The sequence below is a fragment of the Thermobia domestica genome, chromosome 8 (genome assembly GCF_964235325.1).
Source record: "Thermobia domestica chromosome 8, izTheDome1.hap1.1, whole genome shotgun sequence".
NCBI lineage: Eukaryota > Metazoa > Arthropoda > Insecta > Zygentoma > Lepismatidae > Thermobia > Thermobia domestica.
This window is the reverse complement of record NC_137461.1, coordinates 173604418-173624944: the sequence shown is the minus strand read 5'-3', so window position 1 is coordinate 173624944 and position 20527 is coordinate 173604418. Positions and strand designations below refer to the sequence as shown.

The 20527-nt window shown below is 35.2% G+C and overlaps 1 protein-coding gene across 1 annotated transcript in view; it reads left to right on the top strand.

Moving 5' to 3' along the window:
* The window catches only part of LOC145693355 (uncharacterized), a 1690974-nt gene that overhangs the window by 1042745 nt on the left and 627702 nt on the right, over window positions 1–20527 (top strand). Inside the window, exon 18 of the mRNA XM_081769282.1 lies at window positions 7002–7107. Coding sequence (XP_081625408.1) covers window positions 7002–7107 — 106 coding nt within the window. The remainder of the gene's footprint in view (window positions 1–7001; window positions 7108–20527) is intronic.

Below are 20527 nucleotides of genomic sequence, written 5' to 3'. Positions count from 1 at the left end.
CTACATTGTACTTTCCTGTTTAGCTTAATTGCAATTTTTCAATAAATAGGACTGTATATTCAACGCACATTCTTCTAATTCCTTCAATCTAAAAAACTTTTTCTCATGGAGATATCATTTGTACTTCAGATGAGAACTATTAATTATATTCTTATTCTGTTGTCTTTCCGAGGATTATGTTGATTTAAAAGAGGAAACACATGCAACATTTCCAATATGCGTTCGAGAAAGATTCATTCAGTTGCTGAATTCTAGTATCTATGTGCGTTTCGATTTCATTCTAGTAGTTAGCCCTTTAAAAAAAAATCTTCTGATAGACTTACGAAACGCGGGAAATTTGAAAAAACTTAATTTAGAATTATACATTTTCCGGGCATGGTCAAAAATTATATATATATATATATATATATATATATATATATATATATATATATATATATATATATATATATATATATATATATATATATATATATATATATATGACATTATTTCACACTCATCTGTTTTATGAAACAACAAGACTCAAAAAATGGCTTTCGCTGGTTAGCTTTGAAAAGTCCTGAGTTATTCTATTTTATTTATTTATTTTTTTAAAAATTCTCAATGATATATCCTCCCTTTTGCCCTCGTTCCGGTTACACGTGACTCAACTCCATGTAGTGGAATCAGTTTATCAATCTTCGAAGGGACGTGGGCCACATGTGTCTCGTGCTCGTTTAGTGGTTTTAATTTCTAGTACCATTCGTCCAGCTATTACCTCCATTGCAAGTAAAATATATCTATGTATATGATTATGGTTTGTTATAATTAGGTTTGACAGAATAATTAATGTCTATTAATGTTATAGTTAACTGTTTACTATGTGGAAAAGTCCGAGAAGTTTGATACTGTGCAGGATCGCATTAGCTTTATTCTTCCGAAATATTAATTCATCAATAACTTGAAAAAGAACGATGTGTCGGGACCGGTAGCAGGAGGAGATCAAAACTTTTACGGCCACTTGTGAGGGACTCCCACCACATGTCACGAACATAAAAAGAGATTATTAGCGACGCTATTTCTACCGAAGGTTGCCGAAATCAAACTAAGAGAATAATTAATAAATGACCACGGAAAGGTCTCGAGAATATCACTTACTTGAAGAGTTGCCTGACGTTCAAAATTAAATGAAGGTGAGCAGTCTCTTGGCTCAACAGTTAAATATTAAGATAAGGAGGAGGTCCGTCCTGTTCGAACAAGGCTGTCGGCAGAGAGGTTTGATCAAGAGAGAGGAACAGGATAATTTGAGTGCCTACGCATGACAAAGACAAAACCAACTAATCACAAAGTTCAAAGCACGAGTATAACGAGATTATAATGGCGCCGTGATTTACGAGTGTCCCGCAGATAAGTGCCAGCGCATTGGGGCAGTGGCGGCTCCGAAGGGATTCATTAGTTAACGTGAAGTCCACAATAACAAATAGATTAATCAGCACACCAAAATATTAGACAACTAGGACTCGTGCAAAGAGATAAATATTTGTAGCAGGACGACAACTAAAGAATGAGGCACCTATTACACAACAATGAATTAAGTTAAAGTTAATACAATATAAACAAGATGATTAACAAAATTAATGGACCTCAAATATGTAAGTTCACACGACAGAGTCAGGCTTGGGTATGCTTAATTAATCAAAAGAAATATTTGTTCCATTAGAGACTTAGATAATTTAGCCTAGTAACAATTTAATCGATAAAACAATAAATTGGAAGAGAGAGTTATCGCTAACAACCTTAGTTGTAGAATCACTTTATAAAAACAAACATTGAGATCGGATATTGGGTGCACAGAACTAGACATGATTCTGAGTAGATGCGAGGAATCAAGATGCACAAATAAGATCACCAAAAACAATTTAATTCACTCACCTCGCAATTAAACACCTACGGAGATTGAAGAGTTCCAAGTGGCCTCTGGAGATGTCGAGTCATGTATAAGTCCAGTTAAGCTTAGCGTGGCAAGATGTTCATTGCGATCAAGAATTCCCAGACGGCGTCTGTATTGGTTCGAGCGGTAAAACCAACAGATGCTATCACTTCCTACGGAGAGCGAAGTCCAATCTCCAATCGGAAGTCCACGGGCGAATGCAGAGATGGTACTGGAATCGAAGAGCACACAGGATGGTGATGTACACTCAACTTCTCAGACGAAAGAAGGTGAAGCACTCAGTCCTCGAAAGGCGAGACTGGCGTAGTGGTTCACGTAAGAACAAGATAACAAGAGAGGTGTTCGTAATAATAGACTTCGACGAACGGCATCTTCGGAGGTATTTTCTGATAAAATATTAGAGTAGGTGAGGTAGTAATTTGAGAACTTTAGATAGGCGTTGTAAATGACTGGAACGCCGAGTTAGAAGTAGTATGAGTTTTATTGAATGTTGCTTTTGTACAACACAGAAGAGTTAATAAGCAATGAGGTTGTTATACAGCAGAGGGAACGTTAGATGACACCTAAGTCCAGTGGCGTATGCGTGAAATTTGAGGTGTCAGAATATGACCAATGTTAAAAGAGAAATAAGGGCAGTTCAATGAAGAGATCGAATTGTGGCTGCCTACATGTAGTAGTAGCAAACTCGCTAGAATCAAAGTTCAGCACAATAACAAAGTTCTTGACGTATTGCACACACGAAACGAATGCAGAGATGGTCCTCGGTAGGAGAACGTAGATGACGGAGTTCTCCACAACACAGTGTAAGAACACTAGTTCGTACAATCACTAAGTTCTTCTCTCTGTGACTAACAAAGTCAGAGAAGAAAGACAAAGTCCGGCGGGCGAAGGGCAGAAGCCTGTGCCCGAGGAGTGGGCCGGAGCCCCGGCGACGAGCGCGGGGCTCATGCCTCCGTGTTAACGCAGCAATTCTTCCCCGTCGAAGACGATGGATTTCCCCCCTAGAAAACAGCTTGTAGAGCTATTTTGTATAGGGTAAATGTGCCAGTAGTCGGCCATTTAAGGAGATTTTCAACTTTGTTAAAGTATAAAAAAATCATTTTTACTAATAACTTTTACTGCATATGCCATTACAAAGAGCAGAGTTTAAATTTTACGTTTGTAGCTAACATACGAAATCTTTTATAAATAATTACACAGGTAAAAGAAAATACCAGAAACTCTAAAAAAACCAGTAGTCAGCCTATGAAAACCAAAGGTCAGCCATTACTTTAACCAGTACTCAGTCACACTATAGAATCGACTTTTGAAATGGAATTTAAGACTAATTTCCCAGTTATCAAATTAAAGGACAATTATATTGCACTCAGACTTTCTACAGAGGAAAACTACGTGGAAAATGTACTGCGATATAGGAAAAAAAAGACTTCTTGTACTTACCATAAACTAAGAAAATGTGCCTCGGCCCAGACTGGCCTATTTAAAATTAATATATAGTCCTATTTATATATACATTGATATTTATACTTAGCTATGGCATTAATCCTTTGATATGAAGTTCATTAAGCACATTCAGGACACACAAACAGTTATTTAGTAGCTTCTTCGTACGATAATTCACTGATGCACGTGCATTTCAAGTGGCACCAGTGATCACAAAAATCACACCCCATATATTTACGTGTGTCGCCCTCAATGTCACTTATGAATTCTTCTTAGGCCTTACACTTAACACGGCTTTCAATAACTTGTTGCATCTCGTTTTCTTAACTACTAGTGCTACTTGGCTTGACAGTCTTTTCTTTCTGTTTGATTTTTTGCAGATTTTCCTTTCTTTTTTTATTCTCTCCCTTTTTCGTTTTAGATGTTCCTCTTCTAGTTTTCTTTTCTTTTCATTCTTTAACATCTGATAATTTCTCCATTCTTGGTAGGATATCGCACTTGGAACTTTTTCTCTGGGCACATTTTTGATAGTTTTCATTTTGATTGGAGCTGGCCAGAAAAGATACTGATCAAAGGCAGATGATATGGAAATGTTTAACGAAGGTTCTCTTTGAATTTCTTCTGAGATCATATGAAGTTATTTATGACACTACCGATTGTAGAAACCGAAGCAGACCTTTCACCTTGCGTCGTTTCAGCATAAGATGCCACAACGGATGTGTTGGTTTCCTGGTTTGAATCAGACGTAACATCTATTTCTGATATCGCATTCTAGAAGTCCAATTGCGGAAATCTGGTACGTTCTAGGACTAAGATTATCAAACATCTCACTAGCAAGTACTGATGTAGTAGATCGATCCTCTTTGGACAGAAGAATAGTCCTATCTGTGTTCATTAGTGTATTATACAGTATCTTTGGATACAGTATCCTCAACACACCTGGTTGCAAAATCATCTGACACTGAGTCTATCCCAGTAGAAGATGTCTTTGGACTGGTTGAAAGAAACGCTGACTCACGCGTTCTTAAACTGTTAGACGTATTTTCCTCGCGGTGAGCATTCCTTTTCATTTCTTGAAGACTTTCAACATTATATATTTTTCATGAAGATTCGATTTCAAGTATTCAATAACTTTCACAGCTGCCAGGTAGTACTCTTTGGTTAAAATGCTTGAAATGACTCTATGACTCCTTGGTTTCCGTTGCTCTCTCTTTAAGATAGGCTAACACGCATTTGTGCGTAAATTTATTTATAAAATGATAAACCACGTTTTTAATTAAGTTTTGACAGAAAGCAAATGGGTTACTATGAAAAAGTGTAACTAGGCTATGAGGTACTGAATGAGAAGCACGAGTTAGAATGTAAATATTTATGATTATTCTGTATTGTTTTGGCAACAAGACAACTCTAGGAACGGAACAGATAATAATAATAATAATAATAATAATAATAATAATAATAATAATAATAATAATAATAATAATAATAATAATAATAATAATCATAATCATAATAATAGTTAAAAACAATTGCAATCTTGGAATTAAAAACGTGCAGAAATGCGACATTGTGCGGGGTAATTAAAATTATCAAATCAAATATATTTGATATCCCTTATTTCCTCATTGTTAACTTAGATAATCTAGGCCTATGATCAAGGTAAAAAATACTCATTACCTCTCTTTTAAATTTTAGAGTGAGAATTCAGACCAGCCATAAATTCTTAATCTTTTTTTCATTCAGTTCCAGGAAAATATAAGAATTGAAATGGCTGGTATTATAACTGTATTATGCTTGCATGATGCAATTAGTGACTTTATAATAGTTACTTTATTTCATTAAAGCGTTAGGAAAGTCTTCTACGTATTAGTAAAGTGTCTCAGTTATAGAAATGTGCATTTAAATAAATTGAATTAATGATAGGTAGCTGACTACTGTAGTATATGTATCCAGTAGTCGTCCGTTGAAAGTAATGGGGGATGACCACTGGAAAATGAAGTCAAGGGTCATTTCCAGTAGTCAGCCCCTAATGGCTGACTACCGGAAAACGTTATCAAAAATGCAACCTGTAGTCAGCCCCCCTATTTCTACGCAATATCTTCTTTTGTATCAAAAACCACGATTTTTTTTTTAACTAACTACATACATTCATGCATCGAAGAAAGCAATAACTCGTACTTTTTTTCACAATAATATAGTTTTAATTTAACTTTAAAGTAAAGCTTCTTCCTTACTTTTTTATTAACAAAATGCTCACTATGCTCACTTGCATCAGCAAACCTCAAATAATCATTTTTCTTTTCTGCTACGAGAAGTCACACCAGGCCAGAACAAATGAGGTTGACTACTGGAGCTCTGATTTAGGTTTTAATTGACTATTTATTTGATAGCAGGCTACCGCATGCTTATTTAATTGATGGTTACTAAAAAATGGCTGACTACTAGAGACGGCTGCCTTTAGGCACACTCACCCTACAGGGAGTTTTTCCATGCGTTACGTACGTGGGCGTATAATAGGGTGGTGTCTTTCCAAAAGGGAGGACACTCGTGTGCAATAAAATTAGCCATTGCGTTTAGATTGGATGCTGATTATCTAAACGACTATTTAGGGTGTTAACTAGAATAGTCACCCATGCGCGTTATTATAAACAGTATAAGGCTTTAGCGTAATCTAGTACATAATATCCAAATTAAAAGTTAAAGGTTAATTTGATAATACAAAGAAAATTAGGCGTTATCAGGTTTTTATAGGTTTCTTAATAGTTTCAATGATACCAAAAATATAAGTGTTCAGTAGACGCTTATTTTATACAGTGTCAAAATAGACATATTTAGTATTTTAGAATTGTCAACTTCGGCGTCAAAAAGTTAGTTATATGTCTAGCACGTTTTTGAAAACATCTGGGCTTAAACAGAGAACAATGAAAGTATTCAGAAAATAAGCTCAGACTCTTAGATAAGACACAAGGGTTGGGTATTCCCTTGCACGTGCAGCGATTCGAAGGTTATAGGTTACCAATTCAGATCTGTTTCTCAAGATGCAAAGGGGAGAGAAAAAAGATATGAGGTTCCTCTTACAAGACAAACAGCTAACTTTAAATATTCGTCTGGTTTAGTTATCCCACAGAAAGAACAAAAATGTAAAGAAAGAAATTTAGCACTGAATAATACCTGCAATAATTGGATGACAATAAAGTGATTAAACGGTTTTTAAATACTAATTGTGAATTAATAACAATAAGAAAAGCAAAAAATTAGATCGGTCCGAAGGCGCCACAGGTCGCCCGCTACAGATGAAAGTGAATAAGAATGACATAATTCCGTATAATTAATGAAACGCAACAGTCACACTCAGTTTCCGATTTTATTTGAAGTTATTGTTTAAGGAACAAGTAGATGAGTCTTATACTTGTATGTTTTCGTTGTTAAGTGTCTAGAATGATTCGATACCCTGTCCTGCTCTGATGCTTTGGTTGTTTTGATTATTTTACGATAAATAACAATAACGTTTTCTTCTCTAATTATTTTATTTTCATTACAGCTTGGAAAACGATGCTTTATTGCTGGACGTAATGTCACCTTGTGAACTTATGTATTATTTTATTAATCTATATAAATATTTCAGGGAAGAAAGGGTGAGAGAGGTGCTTACATTCGAGGACCCCCTGGACCTCCAGGGCTAAGAGGCAGGCCAGGGTTAACGGGAGTTTTCGGTCCTCTTGGACCACCTGGTAAGTGCTTTTCTATGTATATCTAAAATTAATGATATTCTTTTTTTTAAGTAGTATTGCAAGTGAGAAGGTTGAAAGTAATTTATGAAATTGAATGTGTTCATTTGAATCATAAATCTTTTCTCCGTAATTCCGTGTTTATCATTTTGTCTAAAGCCTGATATAATTGACCCTTTTGAGGTCAAAATTGAGAATATGTTTATTACTTGAAAATAACGTTATGAAAGGACACATGCAACATTTTATTCTATGATCTGTTATTTTTCCAGCTACACCATAATCTCGTGACTATAGAATTTATTCATACAACATTCAAATATAATTCATGAATATATATGCATGAATATTATGCATATATAATTCAAATATAGTTTGTATACAACATTCAAATAAAAGGACCGAATTGTCAAAATTAATAAGATTGCTAACTAATCAAGAATTAAACTAAAATAAAGTATTGAAATTGGTAAGAAATAAAAAAAGAATATTAGAAAACTATAGCCCAAAACTATAGTTACACCCATTTTAAAAATTTTCTCTTGATGCATCGTATTAAAAAAATCTTGGAAACTTACTCTTTTTAAATATACATCTATTTGACAGTGAGAGCCGTTGACTTCGTCCAAGATTGTGCTGGACTCTTTTTCACTTCTTATTTAGTAATAAGTTAAGAACGAACCTCAGTGACGCCTCTCAAGTGATGAAATTATAGGACGATTTTCAGCGTTACGCACGGGCACTCGTACACAAAAACGGCTTTTTTAAACAAAAATGTATTTTCAAACTAAATAAAAAGTATGTCAAAATTAGGGGAAAATTATTAGTGCATACTCAAATAAAATGAAACACACAAAACAATTGCAAATTTGAGTTATAAGCCAAAATTAAGCGTTACGCACGGGACTCAGAAAAAAAAACTCATTTCCCAACCTCAATTTCATTGGACAATCTCTGCGATTTATGGCAGCATTTTCATTTTATATGCCATCACTTAGGTTCTACATTCATTTTCCTTACTATGCATTATATTTTTTAAATTGGAAAATAGGATGTAATTAGCTTCACACTATGTTTTCTTTTTCGACTCACCGTTATACACGGGACAGAAAAGTAACCATGAAAAATGAAATGAAATCTTTGTTTTACGTCCCACGGTTATGCTGGTTAGGCTAAAGGAGACGGTGATGATGAGTAATGAAGGAAATGGTGGAATGAAGAAAGTGTAAGGAAACGGGAGAATCCCGAGGAAACCCACGCACACTTTGTTTGTCCACCACAAAGTTCACTTGGCGGGGGCTGGGATCGAACCCGGGACCCCAAGCGCCAGAGGTGAACGCTCTACCACTGAGCCACCGTGGCCCCGTAAATTTCTTTTGAGGTCGGCCCTCTGTAATTCGTTATGTAATTGGGAGACACGAAACCAAATCAAACAAAAATGTGAATTTTAACGTTCTTTTTCAGCAGCGAGGCTATATGAGACGTAGATGGCAGATCTACAGTTTGAAGTAGAATTTGAACATGAGACCACATACAGAAAAGTCTCACGCACTAGTCACTAGACCAACAGTTAGAGCTAAGATTGTTGCTTATATATGTATATATCAGTGATTGTTGTGGAATTGAACAAGATCGTCGCCGAAGTGAATAAAATTACAGTATGTGATCAACACTGTTAACAGTTAGCACGGACAGCGTGAAATCGAATTGTAGGACTGAAAAGAAAGAAAGAAAAAAAAACAGTCTTCGGATTGCAATGCTCTGACAGAATTCACATATATGAACGTTCGTAATTATTAAAAAATATGAAAGTTGTCAGATCATAATAACTCTAGTTGTTTTTTGTGTTTTCACAGTGAGTTATGAAACGTGGGGTTTGGGATTTAACCTCTCGTAAGTAAGGTATTGTGGAAAAATAATTATGTTTGTATTTATATTCAAAACTCACACTTGTCATGAAACGATATGAGATTGAATATTTGAACACTTCTTCTTGAAATTCTCCGTACCCCACTGACTTCCCATATCACTAGTTCACCCTTTAATTATATGTGAATTACTGCAATTAATTTCCAAACTAATGAGATTGTGACATTTTATTCATCCCCCCCAATAACTTAGTGTGTGGGGTATTCAAAATATCTTAGTTGGGGGAAAATTTCTTCCGTCTTCTCAGGATTTTGCACTCTGAATTGGTTACACAAATGAAAAAATACATTAGTACCTAAGTAAAAACATACCAACTCACTGACCCTTTGAACCAAATAATTTGCTGAAGCTTAACTACACACACACACACACACACACATATATATATATATATATATATATATATATATATATATATATATATATATATATATATATATATATATATATATATATGTGTGTGTGTGTGTATGTGTGTGTGTGTGTGTACACCTCCAGAGGAGGATATAGACCTATGGTATTACTATATATAGTTTCTGAATTATTGGATTCCAACAGACGATTTGAGGAAATCCTACCTATTTTAACCTGGGAACACTAATATGTTTTTGTAGTACACTATTACTAAACATTCGTAAATTTTACGATTTGAAGTAAAACTCATTGTTTCCTTGCTGTAAACTTTTTCCTAATATTTTTTCTAATATATAAATATTTTCTAATATAATAATTAATGTTTATTTATTTACTTTATAGGATACATTGGGACTGATTAATTTCTAGATTTTTTACTAAAAGTTGTTGGTTCAATATATGTATTAGGGCGGAGCGAAAAATCACTTTTTTATATATCAAAAACGCAATAGTGCGGAAAAGTTGTCAATTGATGTTGATAAAATACTGTAAAAATTTTGTCACTGAAATCAAATATCTTCGGGTGGCGAATCGCCAAAAAAGATTTTGTGTCTTTATAGGGTATGTAAACCCGCCGTACACACCAGTTTTGTGTTTTTACGGTAAATGAATAAAACTTTTACCTATATTTATTAACTTAAGCAGTCTATAAAACTGAAGAAATATTTTCTAGATGATTTAAGCAGATTTGGAACCATAAAATAACCCATTTTAGCAAAACAAAGTATTGTATATTATACACTGTCCTTGTGGTCTCATATAAGATTCTAGTATTGAATTAATACACCGATAAATGTGTTCATTGTTCACTATAACTTTTCCTTCAACACAGTTCTTTAAAAAAAATCTCGTACTGCTTTATACAGCTTACTTTTCTCCCCTGCGTAAGATTGCAATTTGGACTAGTCTAATTGATAGTGGCAGTATTGAAAAGAAACAACTGTAGTATTCGATAACTTCGTTCTAGTGTGGAAGCCAATCTTTTCAAGGTATTTTGCGGTGTTAACATTGCGTTTCAGTGTTTACTTCGTTGTACGTAGTTTGTAAGTGTATAAATAGTTTGTTTGTGTATTGTAAATTAAACTTTATGCAGTGTGTGTGAGATCTGTATTTCATATCAATATTGAAACTTGAACCATGCCAAAGACAAAAACAAGATTAAGAATGACTCACCCTGTGTTTCGACATTCAGCTGAGCTTTTAGGTGCACAGTTGCCCACAAAATCAGACGTAATGAAGCATTATTTTCAATTGGTAGAGCTTGAAAAGTGTGAGAAAGGGTATGATCCATCTGTAAAGAAGGTGGTGAGAGACGTCGCTCAATGTGTGAAATCTGTTTAGGACAAGGCTTCCATCCCTACTGTGCCATTAGAACATATAATTCAGCTTCTACTTTCCTTGCACGGAAAGCATACAAGAAGTATAGTATACAAGAAGTATGTTAAATCTGAGAGGAAAACGAAGACTTCTGCTAGTTTCCAGAAAAATGGATATACTTAAACAAGAATACACGAAATTATTTGGTATATGTTCCTGTAAATGTCATGAACTTTCCATGTATTCATGTGAATTGAGAAAGAAAGTACGTAGGAAAGAGTAGACATTTCGGCAAGATCAGAGAACAACACGAGTAGGCAGAATAGAGGGAGTTGACTACGAGGAGTCTTTAAATATGCGTACACACTAAAAGGAAATCACGAGAGACCACCCTCCAACAGTCTTCTCACATATCACAAACGAGTACTCCTAATGAACTCCAGACATCATCTTCTGATGGCGATGAGTCAAGTGTTGATGATTACTTTGCGAAACAGAGAAAAAAGAAGCAAGCAGCAACGACGTGTCCTTAGACTTCTCGTTATGCTAGCAAACCGATTTTGAACATTGATCCTGCAACTACTTCGATAACAACAGCTACGTTGCAGTTTTTTAGAATAATTGATCCAAAGAATGCTGGCCAAACGATAGAGAGCTCAAAAATCCGGCGAGAACGGGAAAATATACTACAAAAGGAACTTCTAATGACCAAAGGAAAGGTTTTTATATGTTTATACTTTGATGACCTTAAAGATCAAACTCTATGCAGGAAAGAGACTGTAGTCGCTGATTTTTAGTAAAAAAGATACCCTACTTGTAAAGATGAAGCCAAACACATGTGAATGAGAACTTGAAGATACATACCACAAAAGGAGCGGCAATTGGTTCAAGAAGTAATCCAAAATAACTGTTATTTCACTAACCCGGAGAATAAAATGCTTTCTATGGTTGACAATGAAAGACTTCACGTCAAAAAAAAAGGCATGAAGAAAGACAGTCAACGCAAGGGGAAATGCTAGGAACGAGAAGAGTAGAGATAATGATAGTAACAATAGTAGGAAGACGAAACGAGGAATACCAGCTAAAGTAGACGATGAGTAATATGTAAAAAAAAAAAAAAAAAAAAAATGCTACCAGCGCTCAATTTTAATGCAAACGATTACGCATACCTTATTAATTGGGAATCAGTTGAGGTGGCGCATCCTCCAGCGCTGTCTTGTTTTCTAATAAAGAAATGCACAGTAATAACCATGAACATCCAGTCATAAAAAAAGCTTTGAAATATTCCTGTCACATCCAGAATACAGAACACTGCTTGAAACTTTTAACAGAAGCATATGCAGCAGTTTGTGGCACTAGCGGATCCAGAAGAATCATTTGGAGGGGGCGGTTCACTTCCTGGAAGATGAGCATAGCCTCAAACTGACCAGAATTTCAATTTGCAAAAATGGGACACATATGAATCCGGGGCTGGAGGGGGGGGGGGTGTAAACTTGATTCCCAGATTATATTTTATGACTCGAATTTGTAAGTTTTTAAAAATGAAGTTACATTCTTTCTCTAGATTTAAATTAAATACGCACTTCCGTTTCGGAGGCGTGGCGGTATCATGATTCACTTCACACTTAGTCACCGCGATTTATCAGAAGCGCTTTATTGGACAGTACTTACACAAAATAAAGCGCTATATTGACGATGGTATTTATCCTGTCATCTGTTATCTGCCACGAAGCCTGTCCTATTTCTCCTCTGTGTATACAAATATAGCTTCCCTTTGTTTCACAAAGGTGATCGCAAGAAAAACATGAAGCTTGACATAAATCTATCAATTTCATTATCCAAAAGAATGAGAGGCTATGTTCCGGTCGTCGATACGTATGCATGACATTTTTTCCAGTGTCTCTCTGAGAGGGGCATTATCTTTGATCTCTGGCGCTATACAAATAACATTTCCTGAGAGCAAGATGTTGAATTTCCGTTGTTTCGTTTCTCACCATGATTTAATTTTGTCAACATTGTTGACATTTTCCTAAGTGCGCATTAAGATTGCGGCTATACAAATCGTAACAAAATCTTCTGATGTATCAAAGGTGAAGAAAACATTTCCATAATTGGTATAGAACCCAGGATTTACGTGGAGTTGGGGAGTCACTGACTGATAAACTTTGACACCCATGGAATTGTTCATTTCTCAAGAAAAGCTCCCAACTGTACTCAATTGATGTATTTAAAGATGAATGTGTAAGGAATTCAATTTCTGGTACATCCAGGAATTTTCCACTTAAACAGGAGAGAGCAAGAAGACAAATATAGGACATATTTACAAAAGTATAGACCTCTTTACATAGGGTATTTTGATTTGTTGCTGGAGTTTAACATTCCACGGTAATGACATGACGGCTTAAGAAGACGTGCACTTACTGATTATAGTGGAATTCGAACCACCTTTTTCGTTAAAATGTACCCTCACCGGGAATCAAACCCGGGATCATGAGCACCGTATAGGGTATTTTGTCCGAATACTCCGCTTTTGCAGTGGTATAATTGAGTATGTAAAGAAAAAAACGCATTAGACTAGATTAGGAACCGGGGGTTTGAAATTGGCTCTATTTGGTAATTTCTTAAAAGCAGCATTTAGAAACATGTATAATTATAGTTATGCTTACAATAAAAGTATATTGTAGTAGCCTTTGCTTAGATGGGATTTCGCTCCCAGATCCCCAATTTGTTCGGAATACGGCTTCATACAATATAGCAAATGCTTCTACGTGGTACTGTGGCACAATATTTCGCTTTCTCCCTTCTGTGTCTTTCATATAGAATTGGATTGAGCTAAAATGCTGTCATAAAATTCAAACACCTCAAACATCTTAGTGAACCCTCACCTCTGTTTTTGCCCTTCTACGTTAAGTGGCAAAAAATGCTCAAATCCATGTTTCATTATTTTAAATTAATAATCAAACTACCAACTTTCATATATCTAGCCGTAAGTGATCCCGAGATATAGGGCCCAGGCATCTTACAATAATAATAATAATAATAATAATAATAATAATAATAATAATAATAATAATAATAATAATAATAATAATAATAATAATAATAATAATAAGAAGAAGAAGAAGAAGAAGAAGAAGAAGAAGAAGAATACAAAAATGCTGAAATACGTATTGAATTGTTTTGTGAGAAGTCTATATATCAAATTCCATGTTTCTAACCTTGAAAGATTCTTAGATATCTTATTATAATAATTGCAATCCCCGCCCCCTTTTCTTTCCACCTCTTTTCCCATTTTACTAAAGTATCAAAAAATGTTGAAACGCGTCTCAAATGAAAAATCTAAATCCAAATTTCAAGTTTCTAACCTTAAGGGATTTGGAGAGATGACCATCTTATTAAAATAATTTCCACTACTTTACCCTTCCTTTCTTTGAATTTCCCAAAAAGCCTTCCTTAGTGGTATCCTAGATCACAAGTCCTATCTACTGTCCGAATTTCAAGTTTCTAACTGTATTACTTGTGTCCGATTTTGTTACTAACTGTCCGAATTTCAAGTTACACAGATCGGCCGGGAAAAGACAATATTTGTATTTTCGAACGATACATGCTGGAAGTAGAAGACCTTTTTGGGGGGGGCGGTCGCCCCCTCCGCCCCCCACGAGGATCCGCCAGTGGTTTGTGGTAGAGATAGTATCAGACTTAAACTAAAATCCCAATATGTAAACCCAAAAGTAGAAACACAGACAAACTATGCTTTGCAAAGAATAAAAGATCTAACTTTGAACACACTGTATGGATGGTAGGGTGAGCATGGGTGGGACCCGAACTGCACCCACGTCCTCGTCGTGGATCCTGGGTCGTTTCACTGAAACAAGCAGATAGGTGCAGAAAAAGTATGTACGGCATTTTGTATTAAGTAGATTGTTATTTTGATCAAATTGGCTATTGTGTTATTCCAAATGTGCCTAAATCATGCAGAAAATATCTCTTAAATTTTATATATTACTTAAGTTAAGAAATATAGATAATAGTTTAGTTCATTTACCGAAGAAACACAAAAGATTGATGTGTACGACGGGCTTGCATACCCTATAAAGACACAAAATCTTTTCTGGCGATTCGCCACCCAAAGATATTCGACTTCAGCAACAAAATTTTTACAGTATTTTATCAACGTCAATTGACAACTTTTCCGCACTACTGCGTTTTCGATATATAAAAAAGTGATTTTTCGCTCCGCTCTAATATGCATATATTCCTATTATAATTTTATCATAAGTCTACTTCAAAAAATTAACATTACTTTCAATGAATCCGCTTTAACTATGCTAAACTGAAAGGTGACTCAAAATAACACTTATAAAGTTATTTTGAGTCACTTCAATAGTAACTGGCTTTCGTATTCCTATTTCAGAAAAAAATACACAACAATGGAAGCTACTTTGAAAATTGTAACGTTATCACTAATACCTCGTAAAACCTACGAATTGCCTCTGTATGTCACACTTACACGAGAGCACTGGCAAACGCAATCTGCCTATAGCAACGGTTACTCACCAAATCAAATTAGCCGAGATGCCAACTTCAACACATGCGTAGAACTGGCTGAAATCACCAAGTATTAGATCGCCGTCGTAAAATTTACGACATATTAGTTAGTGTTCCCCGGTTAAGAAGACAGAAAATATGAAGTTCTGTATTTGTATGTGAACAACGCTGAGAAAAAGTTGGTTAATGTACTTAAAAAACTAAATGATTAAATAAAAATCAACCATTGTTTAAGATTATATTTTGAGAGTCATTGTTATGAACTATCTTGAGAAAAAAGAACTACAAGCTTACCCTAGTGAATTACATGAGAGTGAAGTCTTTTCTGGGATGATAATGCGAAACCACTTCTCTCGTAGATTGTGTTCAACTGGAAATTGAAATGCACTCACTTTGGAAACCTTTCGGTAATTCCCTTTACAATTAGGAACACAAGTAAAAGGCATTTTTGGTTCCAAATTATATTTAAAGCACTTGTAACAGCAATTTACTTAACATCACCACAAACACAAATAACTTTTTGAAGTACGTACTCACTGTTTCACCACTCATCTTTAACTCTGTGATCAAGTGTCATCCACTCGCTCGCAGAAGTCTGTGGTCATTGTTTTGTACCTACTCGTCGTGATGTCACGGTTGAGCCTAAATGTGGCCCCGTGGCCTTTTGTTCAGACCACCTGGCTTTACTGTTCTCTTGTACAATCGTCGCCTAACAGTGTAATGTTTGTTACTGTTTTGCCATTTGGTGACGAAAAGCTGAATTAAGGAAGAAGAAGAAAAGGGAAGATGGAATGTCGTTCCTGCAAAACTAATGTGTTTGCGTTAGTGACAATTGTGATGTGACGTGTGAAAAATTGCACGTCATGATTTCCATCAAGCAACGATAGACAGACTTAATCACAAGACCAATTTATAAAGTGACGCGAATTTATTATAAAATAAATTCATCGGGCTCAAGATCAATATACTAAGATGTTATTTAATAAACAAGCAAAAGAGCTATATTACCATACATTGACAGTATTTATCTTGTCTTAGTTACTTAATCAATTACTGTGACGCTTTGTCAAATTGAAATAAAAGTAAGGATGCTACGAGCGTATTCTAATTTTGCGCGGCAGTGGACAACAGGACAACAGTTAACCCGAAGCGCAGATCCATTTTAAATTGCTGTTATGCGCATGACGTTACCATAGGAGGAAGTAAGTATTCTGTAACAAAAATAAAAAGGACGCTCACTGTCGCCTTTTCACGAGAAAATAGTTGAACCTATTGAAATGAATTTTTAAACATATTTAGCATTCGGCTCGAGGCGAGTTTATATTATTTCATTTTTATTGAAATCTGTATCCTAAAACGGAAGAAAGAAGGTCTAAATCTCTGCCAAAAATATCAGTATCTAGTCACCACGTATATATCTTAGCGTTTGCGAAATTTCCACTTCTAAAGGAGGAGAGGCGTAATTTTTATGCAGTTTTCCTTTCTGATTTGTAATTATAAAATGTGAAGAAATGACTGATCCATTTGTAATAAAGTTTTGAAAATATTGTAAGGTAGCCCTTAGGTTGATTTTTGAGTTTATCATTTAACGTAACCAGCATAATCGTGGGACGTAAAACTTAAAGATTTTGAATTTATTATTTCTCTTTGATTAAAATACATATCCAAGGGCGTAGGATGAGGTTTCGAATACTTTTTATAAACATTATTCCTTCTGAGCAAAGAACTAACATATTGATAAGAGAGCTTTTTAAATACGAGCGGGAAACCTCTTGGTTTTCGCAATTCGCGTGGGCTATTGAAGTGCTTCTTGAGCAGCCATACTATGACATGCCATATTACATACTATGTGAGCAGTGTGGACATATTGCTTAACGTGGAATCAGAATCACAAGACCTCCCACTGGGAATCGGACCGTGATCTCCCGCGCCGAAAGTGTGTACCGTACGCTAACCATATAACCACAGGGAAGCTTCGGTGCGAATATAGTGTGTCGTTCTTTTATAAAACACCAATTTTCACAAACAAACAAACAAACAAACAAAATGAAATCTTTCGCTTTACGTTCCACCTCTATGTCTTATAGGCTTAAAGTAACGAATAATTAATAAAAATGAATGGTTATGAATGATGGAATGAGGAAGGAGATGAAACAAGAGAACCCCAAGAGAAAACATACACACTATGTTCTCTACTACAATTTTATATGGGAATTATTTCGTGGCTAAGCGACAAGCGTTCGCATTTTTAGCGTGGAAAACCCACATTCGTTTCCCAAAAGCTTATGTGTTTTCCATGTTTCAAATTGCCTCGTTGCTGAAAGGGACACTAAACTCAAAATCATCACATCACAAGCTTACATAGCTCTGCCACTGAGCCACTGTACCTCCCATTGTAACAAAACATGGATTGCCTAGTGTGGTGGGTTAAAGTGAACGTGTTGGACATAGCCTGTTTTGAAATTAAAATACTTAAATATTTGCACCACAATGGTGGAGTGCCCTGAATGGACAGTCCCAAGAAGTATTTAAATTAAGTAATTAACAGAAGTTATGTAAATGAATTATATGAATTACTTGTGATTACTTAAAATATTAAAGATATAAAAGAAATATTCGGTAGAGCTTTTTTTTAAAAAATTAAGTGATTTGAAATATACAAAATACTCTTTAACTCAGGTAATCAGTGGCTTTACTTCAGTACAGATGCTCCATTAAAATGGTCAGATAACAACCATACACCCTTGCCATGCTCTTGTTCATGTTCTTGCCATGCTCTTGTTCATGTTCTTGCCATGCTGTAAAAGAAAAACATATGCGAAATTTTGCACACCTTAATTGATGTCTGGAATCCATACAAGAAAGACTTCCATGTTATTTTGTCGAATTTTTAATGTTGATAAAATAGACACTCCACTCCTCCACAGAGATCATACAGATTTTAAACACTGATATTCACACACACACAAAAAAAGAAATTATTTTATATTCACAAGAATATTAAATTGGAGTGACCGGTCGATAAAAAAAATAATGAATTATTATTATTATTTTTTTTAATGAAAATTTGGCCATTATATATTTCTGTTTATAGTTCGTGCACGTATTGTTTTGACGTGTTCTTCATTGTCTTCTTCCTTCAGTCCTCTCTCTTCTCACTGAAGTTCACTCGGCATCCTAGAACCTCCTAGATGATATCAATTGCTGCTACTGGTGGCTGTTCTGGTTGTTTCTTCGCTGCACTGGTGTCTCTCTCTTAGTATCTCTGGATCCATTTGAAGACATCTGGTTTATGCAGTGTTACTGGATAATTATCATCTGGATTGCCTCAAAGTCTCTGGAAATGTTCTGTTTCTACGATCCAGTTCCAAAGTTCTCACTACATCGGCCACATATGACGCACTTAAAATTTTACTTTTCGAATTTTATACATATATCACACGGCAAACTACATACGAGAGTTCAATGCTAGTATTCATTGTCCTAGCTGCAGATTCAAAACTCAGTCTCTGCATCTATATATAAAAAAATAATATTCTAACTCTCCTTTTTTTTTAACATCTCGTCTCGCAACATGTGTTTCCCGTAAAGCACAGTTAAGTTCTGCGATTACGTTAAGTTCTGAGAAAGACTTACTAGAGTTGATATTTCAGATCGAGACGAAAGAAAAAAAAAACTCAATCTCGAGTAACGTCGCAATTTTATTAAAATGTGCCTGTCTCACAAAACAGACCATTGTCACGATGAGTCTTGCACTAACTATTACAGAGGATGACCTCTGTATATCGCGTCTTAACACCAACTAACTCGCTCCTTCCCTGTCAAACAGTTTTCTTTCAGAGGAAAGAACATGATTTTGAAAGGCTCACTCCTGACCTACCCAAAATTCAATGTATAGTCCCTTTTCGCGGACCCTAATGGTTTTGTCGCTAAAATGTCTGGGTAGTACACTTTCATGTAATCTTTCATTTATTCTTAAATTATTATTGCTTGTCATCTATATTGAGTTTGACCACCGAATAGAGGAAATACTAAGCTTTTAAACGGTGTATCATACACTTTGTTATTCAAATGTTGAATACTTGTTTTCGTATTGTTTTCCCCGGCGTCACTGTACATTTTCTTTGTAAACAACCTTCCTTGCCGAACCAGTCCATGTGCTTTTGTTTACATCGCCAGAGTACTCTGGTGGTGATGTCTCGCAACCTCCACACACACACACTTGTTCTTGGTTTTTCACTTTTTTTCACAATAATTATCATGAATCAACAATATATTCTATATTACATTGTACCTAATATTCCTCTGATTATATTTACATAGGATTCCAGCAGTGACATTCAATTTAGAATTAATAATCAGTAAATATACACATATCGGCTGCTATAACATTCACGGTACTGCGTATCGCTGTCGTCTCAATTACAGGAATGTCAACACCAAGCACAGTAAAGTGATAAGCTTTTGTTTTAAAGTTAAGGTAACAACGAAAACATCTTTTCTGACCAAAATTACATCTTATCTTACATTTCTACAATTCTAAATATGTAATAATGCTAGGATGTGATGCATTCATAATTTTCAATGGGGGGAAAACCCACTCGCAGGAAGAGCAGGAGCTCTTCACTGTCGAAACCGCGCTTTGAAAAAAAAAATATAGGCTGGTTTTGCTGTCGGGATCTAACCCAAGCTATCGAAGTTTCTAGTGTGAAAAATGGTCACTTTAAAAAAAAAAATAACACCTTATTGTTCCCAAGACTTCAAACCCACTTGCTAAAATATCTGAGCAGAAATACACAAAGGTAATGGGGTAGGATCTATGTCTCCAGGGCACTATCTGCAGCAACATTAGCAACTCTGCTCACTTCTACCTAACTAAGTTAGAAGTATGATTTAAATATATGACCTAGATAAAATTTCTCTCATACCACAATTCTTTTTTAACTTTAGATAGCAATCCTGGGTGCACGTACACAGCTTTTAACTGCTACGGAACATTTTTTCTTTCTTTTTTTTAAACTCAGTGGAGCTTTTCCAAGTTAAGTTTTCTTTCCTACATATATTTTTATATCCCAAATAAAAATGTTTAATTCACCTATTTTATATACTAATTAACCTAACATTACACACACACACACACACACACACACACACACATACATATATATATATATATATATATATATATATGCATAATCCTATGCATAATTCCAAG